Source organism: Oncorhynchus masou, chromosome 3 (genome assembly GCF_036934945.1).
Source record: "Oncorhynchus masou masou isolate Uvic2021 chromosome 3, UVic_Omas_1.1, whole genome shotgun sequence".
Taxonomy (NCBI): domain Eukaryota; kingdom Metazoa; phylum Chordata; class Actinopteri; order Salmoniformes; family Salmonidae; genus Oncorhynchus; species Oncorhynchus masou.
Genome location: NC_088214.1, coordinates 48,764,857 through 48,789,368, shown reverse-complemented (window position 1 = coordinate 48,789,368; position 24,512 = coordinate 48,764,857). Strand labels below are relative to the sequence as shown.

Genomic DNA, 24,512 nt, shown 5'->3' with positions numbered 1-24,512 from the left:
ACCTGTTTTTGTCCTTATGGAGAATTGATGGTAGATTGCTAAGGATTATTATTATTTTTTAATCTATTTTAGAATAAGGCTGTAACGTAACAAAATGTGGAAAAAGTCAAGGGGTCTGAATACTTTCCGAATGCACTGTATCCCCATGAAACTGATTTACACCAAATCGTCGGTATGCAGATGCCGCATGGACGTTTCACCTGTAAAATGTTAAGAATTATCATTCATGATTGACAGTGCGAAATGTGAAGGGGAGGTTATCAACGAGTTGAGCAGAAATTGTGGGCAAAGTACACTATCCCCCACATGCGCACAAGCCACGGGACCCCAGCCGCTGGAAAGCGGGGTCCAGAAAAGTCGGGAAAAAAACTAAGTCATCTTAGTTGAAACAAAGGGAAAACAATACAATTACTGATTTGGCATTTTACTCTTGAAGCTGACAGTTAAGTCCCATGTCACCTTCAAGTCTGTATGAAATTATTGTGTTGTATACACATAAATTGTACATGTCTTACACAGTTTTATTTATAGTCATTCACATGACTTGCCATTCTCCTAAGATGCCATTATTCAGGCTGGGATTCAATCAAAAGCGGATTGTCAACAAATTGCATTTTCCCCGACGTTCGTAAAGAGATCGCATTCATGATAAACGCTGCGGATGTTGTCTCAAGCGTAAATATAAAGGAGCAACAATTTAAAAGTAAATGTGCAATACGCTTGTCGAACAACATACCTTTGACTGAATTCCGGCTTTGTCTTACTTATTTTAGCTCAGAGTCTTTCCCCTTACATCTTGAGCCAATCTGACAACAAAAGAATACCTCATTGGAGAGAGATTTCACACAATACAGACAACACATTACAGCGTTTCACAGATGAGATTGTTGCATGCCCATAGAAAGATAAACTGTTGTCTTAAACAGTGTGATTGTGTTATTGCATTTCTCCTTCTCCTCCTCCTGAGCTACTGTATAAGCCATGTGCTCCGTATCTTGTGCATACATGACCCATCTAATTTCAGTCCCTTCAGATTTGCAAACAGAAATGTTCAGAGATGGCTTGGGGTTGTGTTAATATTTGTTTGGTTGATCCAACTGGTCAGTCGGTCTCAGTCTTGGGGGCTTCTGTTTCCGCCTTCTTTGCTTTCCTCCTGTTGCCCACCTCTTTCAGCCCCTCCCGGATCTGCTCTACTGCTTCTTCATCTCCTGCAGACTGGGCCAGAGCCAGGGCCTCCTTGTACAGCTTCACTGACTCCTCAAACAGACCTGGACCAGGAGGAGCACACAGATTGTGTTCATTTGACATGAAATTAATGAAAACGGACTGAATTAGGAATTGGGTTTCTCCAATAAGAAACTCAGTTTTATTTTCTATTACAAATAGTTAAACGTTTTCTGTTGCATGCCGTAATGAACACGACAGAGATATTCTCTGATATTAACAGCGATAAGACTTCGCAGTACCTCCTTGAACAAAATGTTATCCATTAATGTTAATGCCTGTACAGTTACTTATGGAGCAGCACCGAATTATAAAACTGACCTGTGCCAGAAGGATAACGTGCATAGAGAAATATAACATGCCATTTAGACACTTTTATCCAAAGTGACTTAGTCATACATGCCACATTTTTACGTACGGGTGGTCCTGGGAATCGAACCCGGGAATCGAACCCACGAACTGACGTTGCAGAAGTCATGCTCTACCAACTGAGCTACATTCATTTAGTAATTCTCAATAAAAGTTAATGTTTTGACATTGAAAACTGACTTGTGTTGAGGGAAGAGGAAACCAAGGCACTCCTAGAATTTCAGTCCTCATTTTTAGCCCTTCTTACCATTGTGCAGTAGGACGCCTGCCATGTTTCCCAACAACACGTGCTGGTCAGGGTGCCCGGCTTCTCTGCTCAGCTCCACGGCCTGCTTTACCAGGGGCAGGGCCTCATCGTGGCGGCCCTGCAGGTCCAGGATGGTGGCCAGGTCACTCAGCAGCACCAGCGACTGTAGAAGACCAAGAAAGACAATTGACAAGAAAGTAATATTGTTAACACCACAGTAGAGGTGACGGTAAGTCTTTAGGTCCCAACCCACTACGTTCCAATAGGTTGTATAATCATTGTTTCTTAATTTCCTCGACGTTGCAATAAACAAAGAAAACATTTGAACTCAGATATATACTTTAAAATAATCCATTAAACTTTGTGGAGAGAACAAAAACAGGCGTTCTATCTAAAATGCCTAAACATTTAACAACTGGTACCTGTGGGTGGGTCTCTCCCTGCTCTTCCTGGCAGATCAGTAGGGCTCGCTTGTAGTCCAGTGCCGCCCGGCTCAGGTGGTGTGTGGCGGCCATGTAGCGAGCGTGGGAGTCCAAGGTCAGGCCCAGCAGCAGCCGGGTCTCCATCCGCAACTCCTCTGAAAAGACAAACACGAGGAGGGGATGCAGTCAGCAAGCAAGCTCAATATCAAAAGGAAGGGTCACGAAAGTTGAATACAAAAGCAAGGTTTCACAACTTTTCAGAAGATCACGTCACATGAAGCAGACCAAATTCTTTGGTCCTTTAAAAATCTGCTGATACATTCAAGTATTGTATTGTAAAGTATTGTGTGCTATAGCTTGGAAAATAACCACGTGACTGTGGATGTTTTCCTAAAGGTGTTAAATGGGCATCGTGTTGTTTCCTTGCAACGACACTAACGAGTATCGCGATACTGGCCCTACAACCTACACCTGCCTGAGGCAGGTGGCTATTTGTAGAATCTCAAATATATTTTGATTTGTTTAACACTTTTTTGGTTACTATGTGATTCCATGTGTGTGATTTCATAGTTTTTGATGTCTTCACTATTATTCTACCATGTAGAAAAAAGTAAAAATAAAGAAATCCTGGAAAGAGTAGATGTGTCCAAACTTTTGAATGGTATTGTATATATGTATGTATGTACACAGTTGAAGTCGGAACTTTACATACACCTTAGCCAAATACATGTAAATTCAGTTTCACAATCTGACATTTAATCCTAGTAAAAATTCCCTGTCGTAGGTAGCACCATTTTATTTTAAGAATGTGAAATGCCAGAATAATAGTAGAAAGAATGATTTATTTCAGCTTTTATTTCTTTCATCACATTCCCAGTGGGTCAGAAGTTCACATAGACCTAATTAGTAGCATTGCCTTTAAATTGTTTAACTTGGGTCAAACGTTTCAGGTAGCCTTCCACAAGCTTCCCACAATAAGTGGCGTGAGATGTTGCTTCAATGTATTCACTTAATTGTCCTTCCTCATGATGCCCTTTATTTTGTGAAGTGCACCAGTCCCTCCTGCAGCAAAGCACCCCCATGATGCTGCCACCCCCGTGCTTCACGGTTGGGATGGTGTTCTTGGGCTTGCAAGCCTCCCCTTTTTTCCTCTAAATATAACAATGGTCATTATGGCAAAACAGTTCTATTATTGTTTCATCAGACCAGAGGACATTTCTCCAAAAAGTATGATTTGTACCAGTGTCCTCCAGCATCTTCAGCAGGTCCTTTTGTTATGGGATTGAGTTGCACTTTTCTCACCAAAGTACATTCAGCTCTTGGAGACAGAACGCGCTCCTTCCTGAGCGGATGACGGCTGCGTGGTCCCATGGTGTTTATACCGGATTACTATTGTTTGTACAGATGAACGTGGTACCTTTAGGCATTTGGAAATTGCTCCCAAGGATGAACCAGACTTGTGGAGGTTTAAAAAATGTTTTTCCTTGGCTGATTTCCCCATGATGTTAAGCAAAGAGGCACGGAGTTTGAAGTTGTACCTGTGGATGTATTTCAAGGCCTATCTCCAATTGACTCAAATGATGTCAATTAGCCTATCAAAAGCTTCTAAAGCCATGAAGTAATTTTCTGGAATTTTCCAAGCTGTTTAAAAGGCACAGTCAACTCAGTGTATGTAAACTGCTGACCCACTGGAATTTGGCGGCAGGGTTGCCTAATGGTTAGAGCGTTGGACTAGTAACCGAAAGGTTGCAAGATCGACTCCCCGAGCTGACAAGGTACAAATCTGTCCTTCTGCCCCTGAACAAGGCAGTTAACTCACTGTTCCTAGGCCGGCATTTAAAATAATAATTTGTTCTTAACTGACTTGCCTAGCTAAATAAAAAGGTAAAATGCATTTTTTTAAAATTGTGAAACAGTGAATTATTAGTGAAATAATCTGTCTGTGAAAAAGTACTCGTGCAGAAAGTAGATGTCCTAACAGACTTGCCAAAACTATAGTTTGGTTACAAGAAATTTGTGGAGTGGTTGAAAAATAAGTTAATGACTCCAACCTAAGTGTATGTAAATTTCAACTGTATGTATAGTTATTCAGACCTCTTAACTTTTTCCACATGTTGTTACAGCCTTATTGTAAAATGTATTAAATAATAATGTCCTCAATCTCCACACAATGTCCGGAATAACATAGCAAAAACAGGTTTAGACATTTGTGTATTCAGACCCTTTGCGATGAGCCTCGAAATTGAGCTCAGGTGCATCCTGTTTCATTAATTATCCTTGAGCTATGTCTACGACTTGGAGTCCACCTGTGGTAAATTCAATTGATTGGACATGATTTGGAAAGGCACAAACCTGTCTATACAAGGTCCCACAGTTGACAGTGCATGTCAGAGCAAAAACCAAGCTGTGAGGTCGAAGGAATTGGCTGTCGAGCCCCGAGATAGGATTGTGTCAAAGCACAGATCTGGGGATGGGTCCCAAAACATTTCTGCAGCATTGAAGTTCCCCAAGAACACAGTGGCCTTCAATCTTAAATGGAAGATGTTTGGTACCACCAAGACTCTTCCTATATGTTACGGATACAAGTATTCTGTGAGTATCCTGTGTGTGTATTTATTTTCTCCTTCTCCCCTCACAGGTGGCAATCATCATTCCCCAATCAGTCGCTAATCAGAAGACACACCTCCTCCTGTTTCCATTACCCAATCACATCCCCTTTCCCTTGGTTTAAAAACCCTGTCAGTTGTTTTCTCAAAAGCTCAACCTCTCTGTCATGCAATCTCTGTAGATCTGTCTTTTGTTTTAGCACCTGCATATCACTTTGTCCCCACCTGTGAGTATTGTTATTTTGTTGTGGTGTTTGTTTGATGGTGGGAAAAGGGGGAACGAAGTTGCCCATGGGCATACACTACCCGTAGGACTACTTTGTCTAAGAACACTAGGTAGAACTGGGTGGACCACCCACTGTATTTTTGGTTAGTTAGTTAGCTGTATAGTAGTAGGCTAGTCTAGCTTAGGGGTGTTTTTGGAAATGTTTCTTTCCTTGGGTCCAGCTCCTTTTCCTGCTCCCCTCCTTACCGTGTGTTTTCAAATAAACCCTGAGTGTTTGACGGTAATTAAGTTGTCTTTTTTTTGTTTGTACCGTTACTGTCACTAACTTTGCATGAGTTATGTTACGGGTCTCGTTACCATCCCCTCTTTGGCCGAGCCAAAGGGACACTAGAGCTGGCTGCCCAGCCAAACTAAGCAATTGGGGGAGAAGGGCATTGGTCAGGGAGGTGACCAAGAACCTGGTCACTCTGACAGAGCTCCTCTGTGGAGATGGGAGAACCTTCCAGAAGGACAACCATCTCTGCAGCTTGCCACCAATCAGGCCTTTATGGTAGAGTGGGCAGACAAATCACTCCTCAGTAAAATAGGCACATGACAGCCCGTGTGGAGTTTGCCAAAAGGCAACAAAAGGATACTCAGACCATGAAAAACAAGATTCTCTGGTCTGATGAAATTAAGATTGAACTCTTTGGCCTGAATGCCAAGTGTCACGTCTGGAGGGAGCCTGGCACCCTCCCTATAATGAAGCATGGTGGTGGCAGCATCCATGCTGTGGGGATGTTTTTCAATGGCAGGGACTGGGAGACTAGTCAGGGTCAAGGGAAAGATGAACGGAGCAGACTACAGAGAAATCCTTGATGAAAACCTGTTCCAAAGCACTAAGGACCTCAGATTAGGGCTAAGGTTCACCTTCCAACAGGACAACGACTCTAAGCACTTAGCCAAGACAAGGCAGAAGTGGCTTCAGGACAAGTCTCTGAATGTCCTTGAGTGACCCAGCCAGAGCCCGGACTTGAACCCGATCGAACATCTCTGGAGACCTGAAAATAGCTGTGCAACAACGCTCCCCATCCAACCTGACAGAGCTTGAGAGGATCTGCAGAGAAGAATGGGAGAAACTTCCTAAATACAGATGTGCCAAGCTTATAGCGTCATACCAAGTAGACTTGAGGCTGTAATCACTGCCAAAGGTGGTACAACAAAGTACTGAGTAAAGGGTCTGAGTACTTATGTAAATGTGAGTATACAGTATGGACAGTACGTGAATAGTAAAAGGTGTGTATAGCAGTAGTATATATAGGATGAGCCATGACTAGAATACAGCATATACACAAAGTGGGTAAAACAGCATGTAAACATTATTAAAGTGACCAGTGTTCAATGATTATGTAGATAAGACAGCAGTCTTGAAGGTGCAGGTTATTTTCCTGGCACCACTCAGCCAGGGCTCTCACCACCTCCCCGTAGGCTGTCTCGTCGTTGTTGGTAATCAGGCCTATCACTGTTGTGTTGTCAGCAAACTTGAGGATTGAGTTGGAGATGTGGGTGAACAGGGAGTACAGGAGGTGGCTGAGCACGCTACCCTGTGGGGCCCCCCTGTTGAGGATCAGTGTGGCGGACCATTAGGAAGTTGTGCCACACACACCCACAAAACATAGAATCTTATGCTATTACAGCAAAAAATAACAATTTGATGGTTAGGTCATTAGATACCTGACTGTTCCTCAGCGGGAAGTTCCTTGAATTTCTCTAACTTGGCTTCAAGGGATTCAGTGCAAAACTGGAAACCAGTCTCTGCCAGATCATTCCTGAGAAGAAAGAAAAAAACATACATTTAATATAAGGTTACACATCATATATGGTGAACTGTGATATGTAGAATTTGGGGGTGGATCGTGAAATGTAGTCATATAATAATATACTACTACAGGAGTATAACCAGGGATGGGCATAAAATGACAATACACCTACAAAAAACCCAAAATGACCAATTTATCAAAATACAATATTTTTAATAAATACAATACTTTTTCAAAAGTATTGTATTTAAAATGTATTTAGTATTTTAAAATACATTTGCAAGTTGCCGGCCGAACAGCAGCAACATTCTCAGTTACATAAACGTCTTTCTTGCTGCGACTGCGATATGTTGTTTATCTACCTTAGTTGAATACACTGTCACTCTGGATAAGAGTGTCTGCTAAATGACCCGAAAAATAAATCAACTGCAAAGCACACGGTAAACGCTGCCTATGTCGACTCAAATGGAAATGACCTTCATTTGTAGTGCGCAATGGATAGTCCTTCAATTTAGTTCATTTAGCAGATTCTCTTACCACACCATCATGCCATCAGACTTTTGATACCAATGTAGGGTGAAAGGGGGCCACAAAATTGAGAACCACTATTTAAAAAAAAAAAAAACTATTTTGAAAAAACAAATACAGCTTTTGAAAGTATCTTGTTACAAAATACATTTGAGTATAGTTAATTCCAGTGTAATACAACATACAAAATACTCAAAGTAATTCAAATAATTATTTCAAATACAAGTAATAGAAATACTGCCCATCTGACTATAGCCAACCACAGAAAATGATTTCTCAACTTAAAAGCTTGGCTTGAAAGCCTATTTAATGGTGTATACAGCACTCTTCAACTAAGCTGGCTAGCTCCTATCCTAAACGCATTTACATCTAATAAATGGAATTTGAAGCAAATGTACCTCCTAATGTTCAATTTGGGCACGACTCAAGGGGTTTTCCCTATCCAGCTATTTCATTCTCCGTGTCGCCTGCTGCTAGACGGAAAGGTATAACTCGAGTTGCCACAAAATGAAATATAACATTGTGGATAAAGTTCAGAATTACACAATTTCATATGTACAATATACCTGTATCAATGTATGAAGAAATGATGCTTTTCTAAAAGGATGTATTTGGGTGTTTTTGGAGCATTTGGTCAGGTTTTTTCAGAGCCCCCGTACTGCACAACGAGGACGAGGAAGTGAATCGCTCGTTGGCATAAGTTGGTCAAAAACAAGTGAAATCAACAACAACCACAACAAAAAGTGTCTGGACACTTCTAAAACCTTCCATTTACATAAAAAAATATATACACTACCGTTCAAAAGTTTGGGGTCACTGAGAAATGTCCTTGTTTTTGAAAGAAAAGCACATTTCTTTGTCCATTAAAATAACATCAAATGTATCAGAAACACAGTGTAGACATTGTTAATGTTGTAAATGACTATTGCAGCTGGAAACAGATTTTTTTTATGGAATATCTATATTAGCGTACAGGGGCCCATTATCAGCAACCATCACTCCTGTGTTCCAATGGTGCGTTGTTAGCTAATCCAAGTTTATCATTTTAAAAGGCTAATTGATCATTAGAAAACCCTTTTGCAATTATGTTAGCACAGCTGAAAACTGTTGTTCTGATTAAAGAAGCAATAAAACTGGGCTTCTTTAGACTAGTTGAGTATCTGGAGCATCAGCATTTGTGGGTTCGATTACAGGCTCAGAAACAAAGAATTCCTTCTGAAACTCATCAGTCCATTCTTGTTCTGAAGAAATGAAGACTATTCCATGCGAGATGAAAAATTGCCAAGAAACTGAAGATCTCGTACAACTCTGAACTACTCCCTTCACAGAACAGCGCAAACTGGCTCTAACCAGAGTATAAAGAGGAGTGGGAGGCCCCGGTGCACAACTGAGCAAGAGGACAAGTACATTAGTGTCTAGTTTGAGAAACAGGCGCATCACAAGTCCTCAACTGGCAGCTTCATTAAATAGTACCCGCAAAATACCAGTCTCAACGTCAACAGTGAAGAGGCGACTCCGGGATGCTGGCCTTCTAGGCAGAGTTGCAAAGAAAAAGTCATATCTCAGCCTGGCCAATAAAAATAAAAGATTAAGATGGACAAAAGAACAGACACTGGACAGAGGAAGATTTGGACAGACAAATCTAAGTTTGAGGTGTTCAGGTCACAAAGAAGAACATTCGTGAGACGCAGAAAAAATTAAAAGATACTGGGGAAGTGCTTGACGCCATCTGGTAGGGGCAATGTGATGGTCTGGGGGTGCTAAAGTAGGAGATTTGCACAGGGTAAAAGGGATCTTGAAGAAGGAAGGCTATCACTCCATTTTGCCACGCCATGCCATACCCTATGGATGGCGCTTAATTGGAGCCAATTTCCTCCTACAACAGGACAATGACCCAAAGCACAGCTCCAAACTATGCAAGAAGTATTTAGGGAAGAAGCAGTCAGCTGGTGTGTATAATGGAGTGGCCAGCACAGTCACCGCATCTCAACCCTATTGAGCAGTTGTGGGAGCAGCTCGACCATATGGTACGTAATTAGTGCCCATCAAGCCAATCCAACTTGTGGGAGGTGCTTCAGGAAGCATGGGGTGAAATCTCTTCAGATTAGATCAACAAATGGACAACTAGAATGCCAAAGATCTGCAAGGCTGTAACTGCTGCAAATGGAGGATTATTTGACAAAAGCAAAGTTTGAAGGAAGCAATTATTATTTCAATAAAAAAAATATTATTTATAAACTTGTCAACGTCATGACTATATTTTCCTATTAATTTTGCAACTAATTTCATGTATGTTTTCATGGAAAACAGGGACATTTCTAAGTGACCCCAAACTGTTGAACGTTTGGTTGTAAAAGAACAGAATTGATTCAATTGCTCCACTTTTGAAGTCCACTTACTTATTCTGGCCGGCATATATGGTAGCAAGCTTCAAGGACATCTCAATGACCCCATTGTCGTCCTTTGAAAAGAAGGAAAAGGAACAAAAACTGAAGTAGCATTGAGTGTCTAGACAACATACACCACAACAATTCAACACCAATGGTTCTGAAACAGAATGAGCCAAAGCCTGTTTATTCCAGACAGTCTTCCTTTGTTCAGATTGACAAAAGATGTAAAATGACAGATTATCCTCTTCATTTCAAAATCAGAAAGATGCCACAGTACCCAGTGACTCTACTGTCCAGTTGTCACAACATTCCTCTTCTATTATCCTATTACTTAAACACATGACCAACCCTCACCTCTGGTGTTCCTCCGGACAACATGAAACTCATGGCCGCTTTGAACAGTTTCTCTGCCTGGGGGAGAAGAGCACAGGGGTGACCACTGGAAGTAGGCAAAACACCAATTTTTTTTTTTTTTTTTAAATGGTACAATCTAGCATATTTACCTCTGCTCAATGGTCATTTCAATTAATGATATACTATTGATTCTTTAAGAATATACTTAATGCATCATTATGAGCTTAGTAAAACTGAATGGCTTCACATCACTGGCTTTTTGTTCCACCTGTTCCGGTTCCTGGAAGGATGTGGGGGACTGATGTGAGGCAATGGCAGAGGCTCGCCTGTTCCAGACTATTGTCGAAGTGTGGTGGTTTTTTCTGCCGCTTTTACAGTCGCCAAAACATTACCCAGGTGGTGCTACGCTTTGATAGTGGATGACCGAGCCTACTTCTGGAAAAGGAGACAAGGTGCCTGATGAAGAGCTCCGGGCCTGTCTACCATTATCTGACTGATGTTGTCTCCCTACCCGTCTGTATCGTCGATGCTCCCTCCACTCAAGCCACCAACTGACTTAATGCCTTTCCAAACTGCCTAGACATCTGAAGCTGTGGAAGACCAACTATGAACTGCCAAACCCCTACATATGTTTGTTTTTAAAGCGACTTTGAGATTATTGTTTGTAATGAAAAGAGCTACAGTTGAAGTCAACTTTTTTAAGAAGGTGAAATGTCAGAATAATAGTAGAGTGATTTCAGCTTTTATTTCTTTCATCACATTCCCAGTGGGTCAGAAGTTTACATACATTCAATTAGTATTTGGTAGCATTGCCTTTAAATTCTGAGTTCAATGTTCACAGTTCTGTCCTACTATCCAGGTCTGTACCCAAACAATTTGAACTTATACTTTTAAAAATCCACCTCTCTAAAAACAAGTCTCTCACCGTTGCCGCCTGCTACAGACCACCCTCTGCCCCCAGCTGTGCTCTGGACACCATATGTGAACTGATTGCCCCCATCTATCTTCAGAGCTTGTGTTGCTAGGCGACCTAAACTAGAACATGTTTAACACCCCGGCCATCCTACAATCTAAGCTTAATGCCCTCAATCTCGCACAAATTATCAATGAACCTACCAGGTACCACTCCAAAGTCGTAAACACGGGCACCCTCATAGATATCATTCTCACCAACCTGCCCTCTAAATACACCTCCGCTGTTTTCAACCAAGATCTCAGTGTTCACTGCCTCATTGCCTGCATTCGTAATGGGTCAGCGGTCAAACGACCTCCACTCATCACTGTCAAATGCTCCCTGAAACACTTCAGCGAGCAGGCCTTTCTAATCGACCTGGCCGGGGTATCCTGATCTCATCCAGTCAGTAGAGGATGCCTGGCTTAAAAAAAATACCTTCCTCACCATCTTAAATAAGCATGCCCCATTCAAGAAATTTAGAACCAGGAACAGATATAGCCCTTGGTTCTCTCTAGACCTGACTGCCCTTAACCAACACAAAAACAACCTAAGGTGTTCTGCATTAGCATCGAACAGCCCCCGTGATATGCAACTTTTCAGGGAAGCTAGAAACCAATATACACAGGCAGTTAGAAAAGCCAAGGCTAGCTTTTTCAAGCAGAAATGTGCTTCCTGCATCAAACTCAAAAAAGTTATGGGACACCGAAGTCCATGGAAAATAAGAACACCTCCTCCCAGCTGCCCACTGCACTGAGGATAGGAAACACTGTCACCCCTATAATTGAGAATTTCAAGAAGCATTTTTCTACGGCTGGCCATGCTTTCCACCTGGCTACCCCTACCCCGGTCAACAGCACTGCACCCCCCACAGCAACTCGCCCAAGCCTTCACCATTTCTCCTTCACCCAAATCCGTTCAGCTGATGTTCTGAAAGAGCTGCAAAATCTGGACCCCTACAAATCAGCCGGGCTAGACAATCTGGACCCTTTCTTTCTAAAAAAGTATCTGTAGAAATTGTTGCAACCCCTATTACTAGCCTGTTCAACCTCTCTTTCTTGTCTGAGATTCCCAAAGATTGGAAAGCAGCTGCGGCCATCCCCCTCTTCAAAGGGGGACACACTCTTGACCCAAACTGCTACAGACCTATATCTATCCTACCTTTCTAAGGTCTTCGAAAGCCAAGTCAACTAACAGATTACCGACCATACCTTCTCCGCTATGCAATCTGGTTTCAGAGCTGATTTCTCCAAAAAGTACAATCTTTGTCCCCATGTGCAGCTGCAAACCTTAGTCTGACTTTTTAATGCTGGTTTTGGAACAGTGGCTTCTTCATTGCTGAGCGGCTTTTCAGATTATGTTGATATTGGACTCGTTTCTGTGGATATAGATACGTTTGTACCAGTGTCCTCCAGCATCTTCACAAGGTCCTTTGCTGTTGTTCTGGGATTGATTTGCACTTTTCGCACCAAAGTACGTTCAGTTCACAGAACACCACTCCTTCCTGAGCAGTAGGATGGCTGCGTGGTCCCATGGTGTTTATACCTGCGTACTATTGTTTGTACAGATGAACGTGGTACCTTCAGGCATTTGGAAATTGCTCCCAAGGATGAACCAGACTTGTGGAGGTCTACAATTATTTTTCTGAGGTCTTGGCTGATATCTTTTGATTTTCCCATGATGTCAAGCAAAGAGGCACTGAGTTTGAAGGTAGGCCTTGAAATACAAACACAGGTACACCTCCAATTGACTCAAATGATGTCAATTAGCCTATTAAAGCCATGACATTTTCTGGAATTTTCCAAGCTGTTTAAAGGCACGGTCAACTTAGTGCATGTGAACTTCTGACCCTACTTCTGTGTCCTGCACAAAGTAGATGTCCTAACCGACTTGCCAAAACAATAGTTTGTTAACAAGAAATTTGTGGTTGAAAACCTAGTTTTAATGACTCCAAACTTAGTGTACATAAACTTCCGACCTCAACTGTACATGTTTATAAAATAAATGTATTTATTTTTATGGTAGACTTCGCAATATGACATCACCTTGACCTCTAGCTAACAGACATCGACAACCCAAATAAAAAATGCCAAGACTTCCTCTATTGGCTCTTAATTTCTGCCCTCCTTTGAAGCATACATACACAGGGAAGCGCAAATAGTGGCTCTTCTTGCCAGATTTAAACTTTGTTGTTTCGATCAGCAGGAAGTTACCACGCGGCGACTGACATTGTCATATTGCATTTAAAAGTAAATACCAAAAGTGGGAGAGCAAATAGTTCACTGAAACGAGAAAGATGGCAACCTCTGCTATTACTTACATTATCCAGCTCACCTTGGACATAGGCAAGGTTTGCCATCTGTAGAGACAGGGGAAAAGAAAATTATCTACTGCAGAGTTTTCATGCAAACCTTTTTGCTATGACAAATTAAAAACGCTTACAAAAATGCCTCCGTAAGCAAAATACACCTTATTCCATCTTGACAATATGAGTACAGAAGAGACTTTAAAAACATCAGTTTTTATCATCAAGGCTTTTACCAGGCTGTAGGTGTAGATGATTGCTTGTGTATTGCGAGACTGGTGGGCCAGCGCAATTGCCTGGTGAAGGAATCCATTGGCTCCATGCAGCTGCCCACGCATTATACTGAGCTGGGACAGAAGACACATCAATGTTACTCGGACAATGTAAAAGACATTATACAAATGCCATTGACAAATAAACAGTTCACTCTGAATTGATGCAATAAAAATGTCATTGACTTGACACTTTTGGTTCATGACATTGCATATCATCTTTTGGCAAAGAGTAGTGCTATACAAAATCAAACTATAGGTTATATTTGAGATTCTTCAAAAAGCCACCCTTTGCCTTGACAGCTTTGAACATTCTTGGCATTCTCTCAACCAGCTTCACCTGGAATGCTTTTCCAACAGTTTTGAAGGAGTTCCCACATACGCTGAGCCATTTATGGCTGCATTTCCTTCACTCTGTGGTCCGACTCATCCCAAACCATCTCAATTTGGTCGGGGTTGGGTGATTGTGGAAGCCAGGTCATCTGATGCAGCACTCCATCACTCTCCTTCTTGGTCAAATAGCCCTTCCACAGTCTGGAGGTGTGTTGGGTCATTGTCCTGTTGAAAAACAAATGATATTCCCACTAAGCATAAAAACCAGATGGGATGGCATATCGTTGCAGAACGCTGTGGTAGCCATGCTGGTTAAGTGTGCCTTGAATTCTAAATAAGTCAGACAGTGTCACCAGCAAAGCACACCAACACGATAACACCTCTTCTTCCATGCTTCACAGTGGGAAATACACATGCGGAGGTCATCCATTCACCCACACTGCATCTCACAAAGACACGGGCGGTTGGAACCAAACATCTCACATTTGACAAATTTCCACCAGTCTAATGTCCATTGCTCGTTTTTCTTGGCCCAAGCAAGTCTCTTCTTATTATTGGTGGCCTTGAGTAGTGGTTTCTTCGCAGCAATTAAACCATGAAGGCCTGATCCACAGTCTCCTCTGAACAGATGTTGACATGTGTCTGTTACTTGAACTCTGAAGCATTTATTTGGGCTGCAATTTCTGAGGCTGGTAACTCTAATGAACTTATCCTCTGCAGCGGAGGTAACTCTGGGTCTTCCATTCCTGTGGCGGTCCTCATGAGAGCCAGTTTCATCATAGCGCTTGATGGTTTTTGCGACTGCACTTGAAGAAACTTTCAAAGTTCTTGAAATTGACTGACCTTCATGTCTTAAAGTAATGATGATATGTCATTTCTCTTTGCTTATTTGAGCTGTTCTTGCCATAATATGGACTTGGTCTTTTACCAAATAGGGCTATTTTCTGTATACTCCCCCTACCTTGTCACAGCACAACTTATTGGCTCAAACGCATTAAGGAGGAATGAAATTCCACAAATTAACAAGGCACACATGTTAATTGAAATGTATTCCAGGTGACTACCTCAAAGCTGGTTGAGAGAATGCCAAGAATGTGCAAAGCTGTCATCAAGACAAAGGGTGGCTATTTGAAGAATCTCAAATATCTTGATTTGTTTAACACTTTTTTGGTTATTACATGATTCCATATGTGTTATTTCATAGTTGTGATGTCTTCACTATTATTTTACAAAGTAGAGAATAGTAAAACTAAAGAAAAACTCTTGAATGAGTAGGTGTTCTAAAACTTTTGACCGGTAGTGCAGCTCTCAAACTCTAGGTGGCATTCTGCCTTCTCCCTACAGTTTTCAGCCATTAGCGTCGCCCACAACTGGCTCATGTGAACTACAATTCTGAAACTGTATTTTAACATTTAGAGACATCAATGATAAATCACTTGCGATACAGCTTTCGAAACATATGGTCCTTTTCTTTCATCAGTGAGAAAGAATCCTTCAATTAAAATAAAAAAATACACTTACTATTGCAGTTTTGCACAGGTCCATATAGCTATGGTTGCCTCCATCCGAGGAAACTACACTGAACAAAAATATAAAAAACGCAACAACAATTTTATTGATTTTACTGAGTTACAGTTTATATGAGGAAATTACTCAATTGAAATTATTTCCCTAATCTATGGATTTCATAATGCTGGGATTACAGATATGCATCTGATACTCAAAAATACCGTGTTTAAATAAAACTAAAAATGGGCCTCAGGATCTCATCACTGTATTTTTAATGCTTTAAAATTGCCATCGATAACATGCAAGTGTGTTCGTTGTCCGTAGCTTATGCCTGCCAATACCATAAACCCACCGCCAACATGGGGCACTCTATTCACAAGGTTGACATCAGCAAACCACTCGCCCACGCGGCGCCATACACGTGGTCTACAGTTGTGAGGCCGGTTGGACATACTTCCAAATTCTCTAAAACAACGATGGAGGCGGCTTATGGTAGAGAAACGAAAATGTAATTCTCTGGCAACAGCTCTGGTGGACATTCCTGCAGCCACCATGACAATTGCACGCTCCCTAAAAACTTGAGACATCTATTGCACACCTGTCAGGTGAATGGGTTATCTTGACAAAGGAGAAATACTAACATGGATACAAACAAGTTTGTGCACAACATTTTAGAGAAATAAGCTTTTTGTGCACATGGAACATTTCAGGGATCTTTTATTTCAGCTCATGAAACATGGGTGCAACACTTTACATGTTGGGTTTATATTTTTGTTCAGTGTACATTTCCGCTACACTTCCCGAGTTGGCTTACAGATAAATGTTCGGAGCAAGCTAGATAGCTAATTAGTACAGGTGGTTACCTCGTCTTATGTCTGTTTTCATGAACAAGTAACATGGAGAACACTACCAAGGAGTGTATCAATTTATCCTTTAGGTATTTATTTTTTTATAAAGGTCCTTACGCTCCCAAAACCGTACCGCAAGCGGCGTGTGTTAATGTTCAGATTGAGCATCTGGGATCTTAACATACATAAGACACCTTCATCCAATGACTTATGTGTAATGTAATTTAACAGAGTCATGATCAAGGGCTATGTGCTACTGTAGCCCTCTTGTTTAGATGACTGCTAAAAAAAAACTAAATTGAGGAGTTGCCTACAGCGATGACAATTAACTACCTTGGCTCTCTTCAAAAGTAAAATGATCTCATCTTCTTTCTTCTGAGCCTCAGTTCTGGTGTCCTCCTCAGCTTTGCTGAAGAGAGAAAACGCTATCACGAAGGAGAGGGAGGGATGCATTATAAAACATTCATGTCACTTAATGACTTAAATGGCCGGTTATGAGTATTCTCGTGTAGAAATACAAATATATGTTTTTGAAATTGCATTTCATGAAGCACTCATAGCTACGCAAATCATATGCACATCAATGGAAAAGATGATTGATGATAGCCTTTTGACTGCAATTTAAAATACTGACAATGACACCCACTAAGGAAGAGTACTGTAACATATCTAACATGACAATAACTTACTTACCAATTGCACTCCACATTGCATAAGTCCAGTTACTCGTAGCACGACTATTTTCATCCCCATTGCTTTCGCATATCCGCCGGTATAGCTGTGACCTTCTGTGCACCGTAACAACATTAGATTGAGAAGTCACCGTTTTCAGACATTGCAATGATTGTGTCTTAAAATTGAATCGGCTACTTAATGACAGGTTGCGTAAGACCTCTGAAATAAATAGTTTTATTTGACTCCTATTAGCAAAGAGCGCACGATTGACAGCCGGTAGCGCCATATCATATATAACAAAATCAGTTGGTAATGGTTAGAAGGGATCCAAATGCACAACAATGCCAATAAAATTACGCTAACCTGCTATGTTAATTTTCATAAACTGCTTCGAAAAATCAACTCTGACGTTAATTTGACAAAAGCGGTAAACGTTCTCGTCGTAAACAATTCGTCGGAAGTTTGAGGCAGAAAAAAAAGTTACTTCCGGAAATCAAATTGAAAAGCGAACAACCACACAAAGTGCATTTGTACCTTATAGTTACAATAATATTATTCATCATACAAATATTTTAGCCTATTTATTGAATAAATACAAGTTTTCAATTATAGAGGGCATTTATTTTGAAGGCCATGAAAAAACATAACCCGGAAATGAATCTCCACGTTCAAGGTCAACAGGATTCTAAACATTGCAACAATAAAATAACGATTGCTCGCCTTGAAGACATGTAAATTGGTCCTCTACTACAAAACTAGTAAAGGCCCAATGCACTACTTTTGTCGATTGTTTTTAACGAAATTATTTGAGTGTTTACCAGCGTTTGTAACCGAGTCTGATAATTATCTGTACAAAACAGTTAAACGTTGACACTTAATACTCATTCAAGGGTTTTTATTTATTTTTACTATTTTCTACATTGTAAAATTATAGTGAAGACATCAAAAACGATAAAATAACACACATGGAATCATGTAGTAACCAAAAAGTGTCATTTTACATTTTAGATTCTTCAAAGTAGCCACCATTTGCCTTGATGAAAGCTTTGCACATTCTTGGCATTCTCTCAACCTACTTACATTTACATTTAAGTCATTTAGCAGACGCTCTTATCCAGAGCGACTTACTTCATGAGGTAGTCACCTGGAATGCTTTTCCAACAGTCTTGAAGGAGTTCCCACATAATGCGAGCACTTGTTGGCTGCTTTTCCTTTACTCTGCAGTCCAACTCATCCCAAACCATCTCAATTGTGTTGAGGTCAGGTGATTGTGGAGGCCAGGTCATATGATGCAGCTCCCCATCACTCTCCTTCTTGGTCAAATAGCCCTTACACAGCCTGTAGGTGTGTTTTGGGTCATTGTCCTGTTAAAATTCAAATGATTGTCCCACTAAGCCCAAACCAGATGGGATGGGGTATCGCTGCAGAATGCTGTGGTAGCCATGCTGATTAAGTGTGCCTTGCATTCTAAATAGACTACAGAGGGTGTCACCAGTAAAGAACCCCAACACCATCACCTCCTCCATGCTTCATGATGAGAAACACAAATGCAGAGATCATCCATTCACCTACTCCCGAGTGGCACATTGGTCTAAGGCACTGCATCTCAGTGTTAGAGGCGTCACTACAGACACCCTGGTTTGAATCCAGACTATCACAAACGGCTGTGATTGGGAGTCCCATAGGGCGGTGTACAATTGGTCCAGCATCATCCTGGTTTTGGCCGGTATAGGCCATCATTGTAAATAAGAACTTGTTCTTAGTTGACTTGCCTAGTTAAATCAAGTCCAAATTAAAAAATCAATAAATACTCTGCGTCTCACAAAGACACAGCGGATGGAACCAAAAATGTCTCATTTCATTTCCATCTAATGTCAATTGCTTGCGTTTCTTGGCCCAAGCAAGTCTTCTTATTGGTGTCCTTTAGTCATGGTTTCTTTGCAGAAATCCGACCATGAAGGCCTGATTCACTCAGTCTCCTCTGAACAGTTCAAATCAAATCAAACTTTGAGTCACATGCGACAAATACAACAGCTGTAGAACTTACAGTGAAATGCTTATCTACGAGCCCCTAAACAACAGTGCAGCTTAAAAAAATAAATACGGATAAGAATAAGAGAGGTCTGTGGGGCGATGCACATCCAGGTTCGGAAGGGATGGCCGGTAGGGATATCCTTGTCTCATCGCGCACCAGCGACTCCTGTGGTAACCATGTAACTATGCTAACCAAGGTTGCCAGGTGCACAGTATTTCCCCCCAACACATTGGTGCGGCTGGCCTCCAGGTTGGATGCACGCTGTGTTAAGAAGCAGTGCGGCTTGGTTGGGTTGTGTATCGGAGGACGCATGACTTTCAACCTTCGTCTCTTCCGAGCCCGTACGGGAGTTGTGGCGATGAGACAAGATAGTAGCTACTAACAATTGGATACCACGAAAAAGGGGTAAAAAAAAAGAAGAGATAAAAGTAACAAGTAATTAAAGAATAACAGTAAAAAAAAAAATATGTATATATATATATATACAGGTGCCGGTACAGAGTCAATGTGTGGGGGCACCGGTTAGTTGAGGTAGTATGTTCATGCAGGTAGAGTTATGCAATGCAAATAGTGTTGGGTAGCCATTTGACTAGATGTTCAAGAGTCTTATGGCTTGGGGGTAGAAGCTGTTAAGAAGCCTCTTGGAACTAGACATGGCACTCTGGTACTGCTTGCTGTGCGGTAGCAGAGAGAACAGTTTATGACTAGGGTGGCTGGAGTCTGACAATTTTTAGGGCCTTCCTCTGACACCGCCTGGACCTATAGGTCCTATAGGTCCTGGATGGCAGGAAGCTTGGCCCCAGTGATGTATTGGGCCGTTCGCATTACACTCTGTAGTGCCTTGCGATTGAAGGCCGAGCAGTTGCCATAGCAGGCAGCAATGCAACCAGTCTTGATGCTCTCGATGGTGCAGCTGTAGAACCTTTTGAGGATCTGAGGACCCATGCCAAATCTTTTCAGTCTCCTGATGGGGAATATGTTTTGTCGTGCCCGCTGAAATCAGTTCTTCCAAATTTCCATCAACATGTTAAATGTGCAACCAAAGGGATTGTTTTTTCTAGATCACTTGTACTCCACACACAGAGACGCGTACAAAGCACTCACTAGCCCTCCAGTTGGTAAATCCAAACCACAACTCTATCCTCCTGATTCCTGCTTACAAGCAAAAATTAAAGCAGGAAGCACCAGTGACTCGGTCAATAAAAAAGTGGTCAGAAGATGCAGATGCTAAACTACAGGATTGTTTTGAGATCACAGACTGGAACATATTCCATGTGGTGTACTCCTCATGGCATTGAGGAGTACACCACATCAGTCACTGGCTTCATCAATAAGTGCATTGAGGACGTTGTCCCCACAGTGACTGTACGTACATACCCCAACCAGAAGCCATACAGGCAACATTTGCACTGTAGAGCTGCCGCTTTCCAGGTGCGGGACTCTAACCTGGAAGCTTACAAGAAATCCTGCTATGCCCTGCGACGAACCATCAAACAGGCAAAGCGTCAAAACAGGGCTAAGATTGAATCATGCTACACCGGCTCCAACACTCGTCTTATGTGGCAGGGCTTGCAAATTATTAGACTACAAAGGGAAGCACAGCCGCGAGCTTCCCAGTGACACAAGCCTACCAGACGAGCTAAATCACTTCTATGCTTGCTTCGAAGCAAGCAACACTGACACATGCATGAGAGCATCAGCTGTTCCGGATGACTGTGTGATCACGCTCTCCGTAGCCGACGTGAGTAAGACCTTTAAACAGGTCAATATACACAAGGCTGCGGGGCCAGACGGATTACCAGGACGTGTGCTCCGGGCATGTGCTGACCAACTGGCAGATGTCTTCACTGACATTTTCAACATGTCCCTGATTGAGTCTGTAATACCAACATGTTTCAAGCGGACCATCATAGTCCCTGTGCCCAAGAACACAAAGGCAACCTAACTAAATGACTACAGACCCGTAGCACTCACGCCTGTAGCCATGAAGTGCTTTGAAAGGTTGGTAATGGCTCACATCAACACCATTATCCCAGACACCCTAGAATTTGCATACCGCCCAAACAGATCCACAGATGATGCAATCGCTATTGCACTCCACACTGCCCTTTCCCACATGGACAAAAGGAACACTTATGTGAGAATGCTATTCATTGACTACAGCTCTGCGTTCAACACCATAGTGCCCTCAAAGCTTATCACTAAGCTAAGGATCCTGGGACTAAACACCTCCCTCTGCAACTGGATCCTGGACTTCCTGACAGGCCGCCTCCAGGTGGTGAGGGTAGGTAGCAACACTCTGATCCTCAACACTGGAGCTCCCCAGGGGTGCTTGCTCAGTCCTCTCCTGTACTCCCTGTTCACCCATGACTGCATGGCCAGGCATGACTCCAACACCATCATTAAGTTTGCAGATGACACAACAGTGGTAGCCCTGATCACCGACAACGACGAGACAGCCAATAGGGATGAGGTCAGAGACCTGGCCCGGTGGTGCCAGAATAACAACCTATCCCTCAACGTAACCAAGACTAAAGAGATGATTGTGGACTACAGGAAAAGGAGGACCGAGCACGCCCCCATTCTCATCGATGGGGCTGTAGTGGAGCAGGTTGAGAGCTTCAAGTTCCTTGGTGTCCAAATCAATAACAAACTAGAATGGTCCAAACACACCAAGACAGTCGTGAAGAGGGCACGACAAAGCCTATTCCCCCTCAGCAAAACTAAAAATATTTGGCATGGGTCCTGAGATCCTCAAAAGGTTCTACAGCTGCAACATCGAGAGCATCATGGTTGCATCACTGTCTGGTACGGCAATTGCTCGGCCTCTGACCACAAGGCACTACAGAGGGTAGTGCCTACGGCCCAGTACATCACTGGGGCTAAGCTGCCTGCCATCCAAGACCTCTACACCAGGCAGTGTCAGAGGAAGGCCCTAAAAATTGTCAAAGACCCCAACCACCCCAGTCATAGACTGTTCTCTCTACTGCCGCATGGCAAGCGGTACCGGAGTGCCAAGTCTAGGACAAAAAGGCTTCTCAACCGTTTTTACCCCCAAGCCATGAGACTCCTGAACAGGTAATCAAACGGCTACCTGGACTATTTGCATTGCGTGCCCCCTCCAACTCCTGTTTTTACGCTGCTGCTACTCTCTGTTTATCATATATGCATAGTCACTTTAACTATACATTCATGTACATACTACCTCAATTGGGCCAACCAACCAGTGCACCCGCACATTGGCTAACCGGGCTATCTGCATTGTGTCTCACCCACCACCCGCCAACCCCTCTTTTACGCTACTGCTACTCTCTGTTCATCATATTTGCATAGTCACTTTAACCATATTTAACCATATCTACATGTACATACTACCTCAATCAGCCTGACTAACCGGTGGCTGTATGTAGCCTTGCTATTTCTATAGCCTCGCTACTGTAGGGCATTATGGTCACTATGGTGTTGAACGCTGAGCTGTAGTCAATGAATAGCATTCTCACCTAGGTGTTCCTTTTGTCCAGGTGGGAAAGGGCTGTGTGGATTGCAATAGAGATTGGAGTTGGTCGAGGGTTTCTGGGATGATGGTGTTGATGTGAGCCGTGACCAGCCTTTCAAGGCATTTCATGGCTATAGACGTGAGTGCTACGGGTCGGTAGTCATTTAGGCAGGTTACCTTAGTGTTCTTGGGCACAGGGAAAATGGTGGTCTGCTTAAAACATGTTGGTATTATAGACTCTGGCAGGGAGAGGTTGAAAATGTCAGTGAAGACACTTGCCAGTTGGTCAGCGCATGCTCCCAGTACACGTCCTGGTAATGCGTACGGCCATGCGGCATTGTGAATGTTGATCTGTCGGCTGCGGAGAGCATGAGTAAGACCTTTAGACAGGTCAACATTCACAGTTCACAACATTCACAGTTAATGTTGAGATGTGTCTATTACTTGAACAATGTGATGCATTTATTTGGTCTGCAATCGGAGGTGCAGTTAATTGCCGATATCTGAGGCTGGTAATTTTAATGAACTTATCCTCTGCAGCAGGGATAACTCTTGGTCTTCCTTTCGTGGTGAGAGCCAGTTTCATGATAGCACTTGATGGATTTTGCGACTGCACTTGAAGAAACTTTCAATGTTCTTGAGATTTTCCGGATTGACTGACCTTCATATGTTAAAGTAATGATGGACTGTCGTTTCTCTGCTTATTTGAGCTGTTCTTGCCATAATATGGACTTGGTTTTTTACGAAATAGGGCTATTATTTATATACCAACCATACCTATATACCAAACTGACTGGCTCAAACGCATTAAGGAAAGAAATTCTACAAATAAACTTTTAACAAGGCACACCTGTTATTTGAAATGCAGGCTCAATGTTGTTGGCATAGCATGCATAAAATGCATCGAGTTTGTCTGGCATCATTGGGCAGATCACGGTTTGGTCTTCCTTTGTAATCCGTAACGGACTGTAGCCACATGCGGCATATTCCACCTTATTCCTATATTGTCCCATAGCAGGACTTCTTGTACTTATTCCTGTCCTCGGCCGTAGCATCAGGGTTGTCTACAATAGCTCTGTGTGCGGTAGCCCTGTTCTTTAGTTTATCACCAACCTGTGTTAATCCAGGGCTTTTGATTGGGGAAGCAGCAAACCCTCACCATGGGTACAACGACGCCAATGTATTTTTTAATGAAGCCGGTGACGGAGGTGGTTAGCTAATCAATGTTTTTGGCGGAGTCTCTAAACATATTCTAATCAGCGCCAGCCAAGCAGTCCTATAGCATGCCCTCTGATTCTGGTGACCATTTCTCAATGGAGTCAATTGTGGGTACTTCCTGTTTCATATTTGAAAAAAGTAATCAACTGTTGTTTGGGGGTGAAATTTTGAGGGTGAAATTTCAACTACAGAATTAAGCCTATTTGATTCTGAGATCGGACATATAAAACTCTTTCTAAGATGCAAACTTTCAGTTTTTCAGAACTCACAACAAAGAGATGGAGGCTTGCTCAACCGGTGCTAGCAAATGCACAGATCAAATACAGCCCTGAAACGTCGATTAAGCTGTTTACATGTCCTAATAATTTGAAAGAATGCTCAGAAAAACAGCTGTTTTTATCAGCGTATGAAGTCTTCAACTATAGCTCTCCTAGCTGTGCCTTAAGTACACTTGTAGTTGTTGTGTTCGGAACAGAGCCCTGCATTTATTATAATCCTCAATGTCTCATCTTCCAGAATGCATCAAGTCACCTTCATTTACAGCATTTTCCTCAGTCTGACAACCAAAAATGTGCAAAAGTTGCCCAATTACCGGGAGGGATGGGGGCACCTTCTTGTTGCACACGGTGCTCAAGTTCAGAACGGCTCTCAGTCAAAACCCATACAGTGAAGTGCAGAGCCAGAGCTCTGACGTAATGTTACTG

The 24,512-nt window shown here is 42.3% G+C and overlaps 1 protein-coding gene across 6 annotated transcripts; it reads right to left on the bottom strand.

The window, feature by feature from the left end:
* Positions 1–408: 408 nt before the first annotated feature.
* On the bottom strand, positions 409–23,889 carry LOC135518184 (tetratricopeptide repeat protein 19, mitochondrial-like). 6 transcript variants are annotated; one of them, XM_064943152.1, is made up of 11 exons: positions 17,423–17,623; positions 17,078–17,172; positions 16,718–16,809; positions 13,659–13,769; positions 13,438–13,476; positions 10,166–10,222; positions 9,821–9,882; positions 6,808–6,902; positions 2,263–2,417; positions 1,841–2,003; positions 409–1,268 (listed from the first exon to the last, which is right to left on the bottom strand). In XM_064943152.1, exons 2-11 carry the CDS (start codon positions 17,091–17,093, stop codon positions 1,102–1,104), a joined length of 957 nt encoding a protein of 318 aa, XP_064799224.1. In that variant the 5' UTR covers positions 17,094–17,172; positions 17,423–17,623; the 3' UTR covers positions 409–1,101. The 6 variants fall into 6 exon arrangements, with proteins under 6 accessions (XP_064799224.1, XP_064799215.1, XP_064799242.1 ...); XM_064943143.1 differs by having other exon boundaries at positions 17,078–17,638; XM_064943170.1 differs by lacking the exons at positions 17,078–17,172; positions 17,423–17,623 and adding an exon at positions 15,549–15,601.
* Between the last annotated feature and the right edge of the window lie 623 nt (positions 23,890–24,512).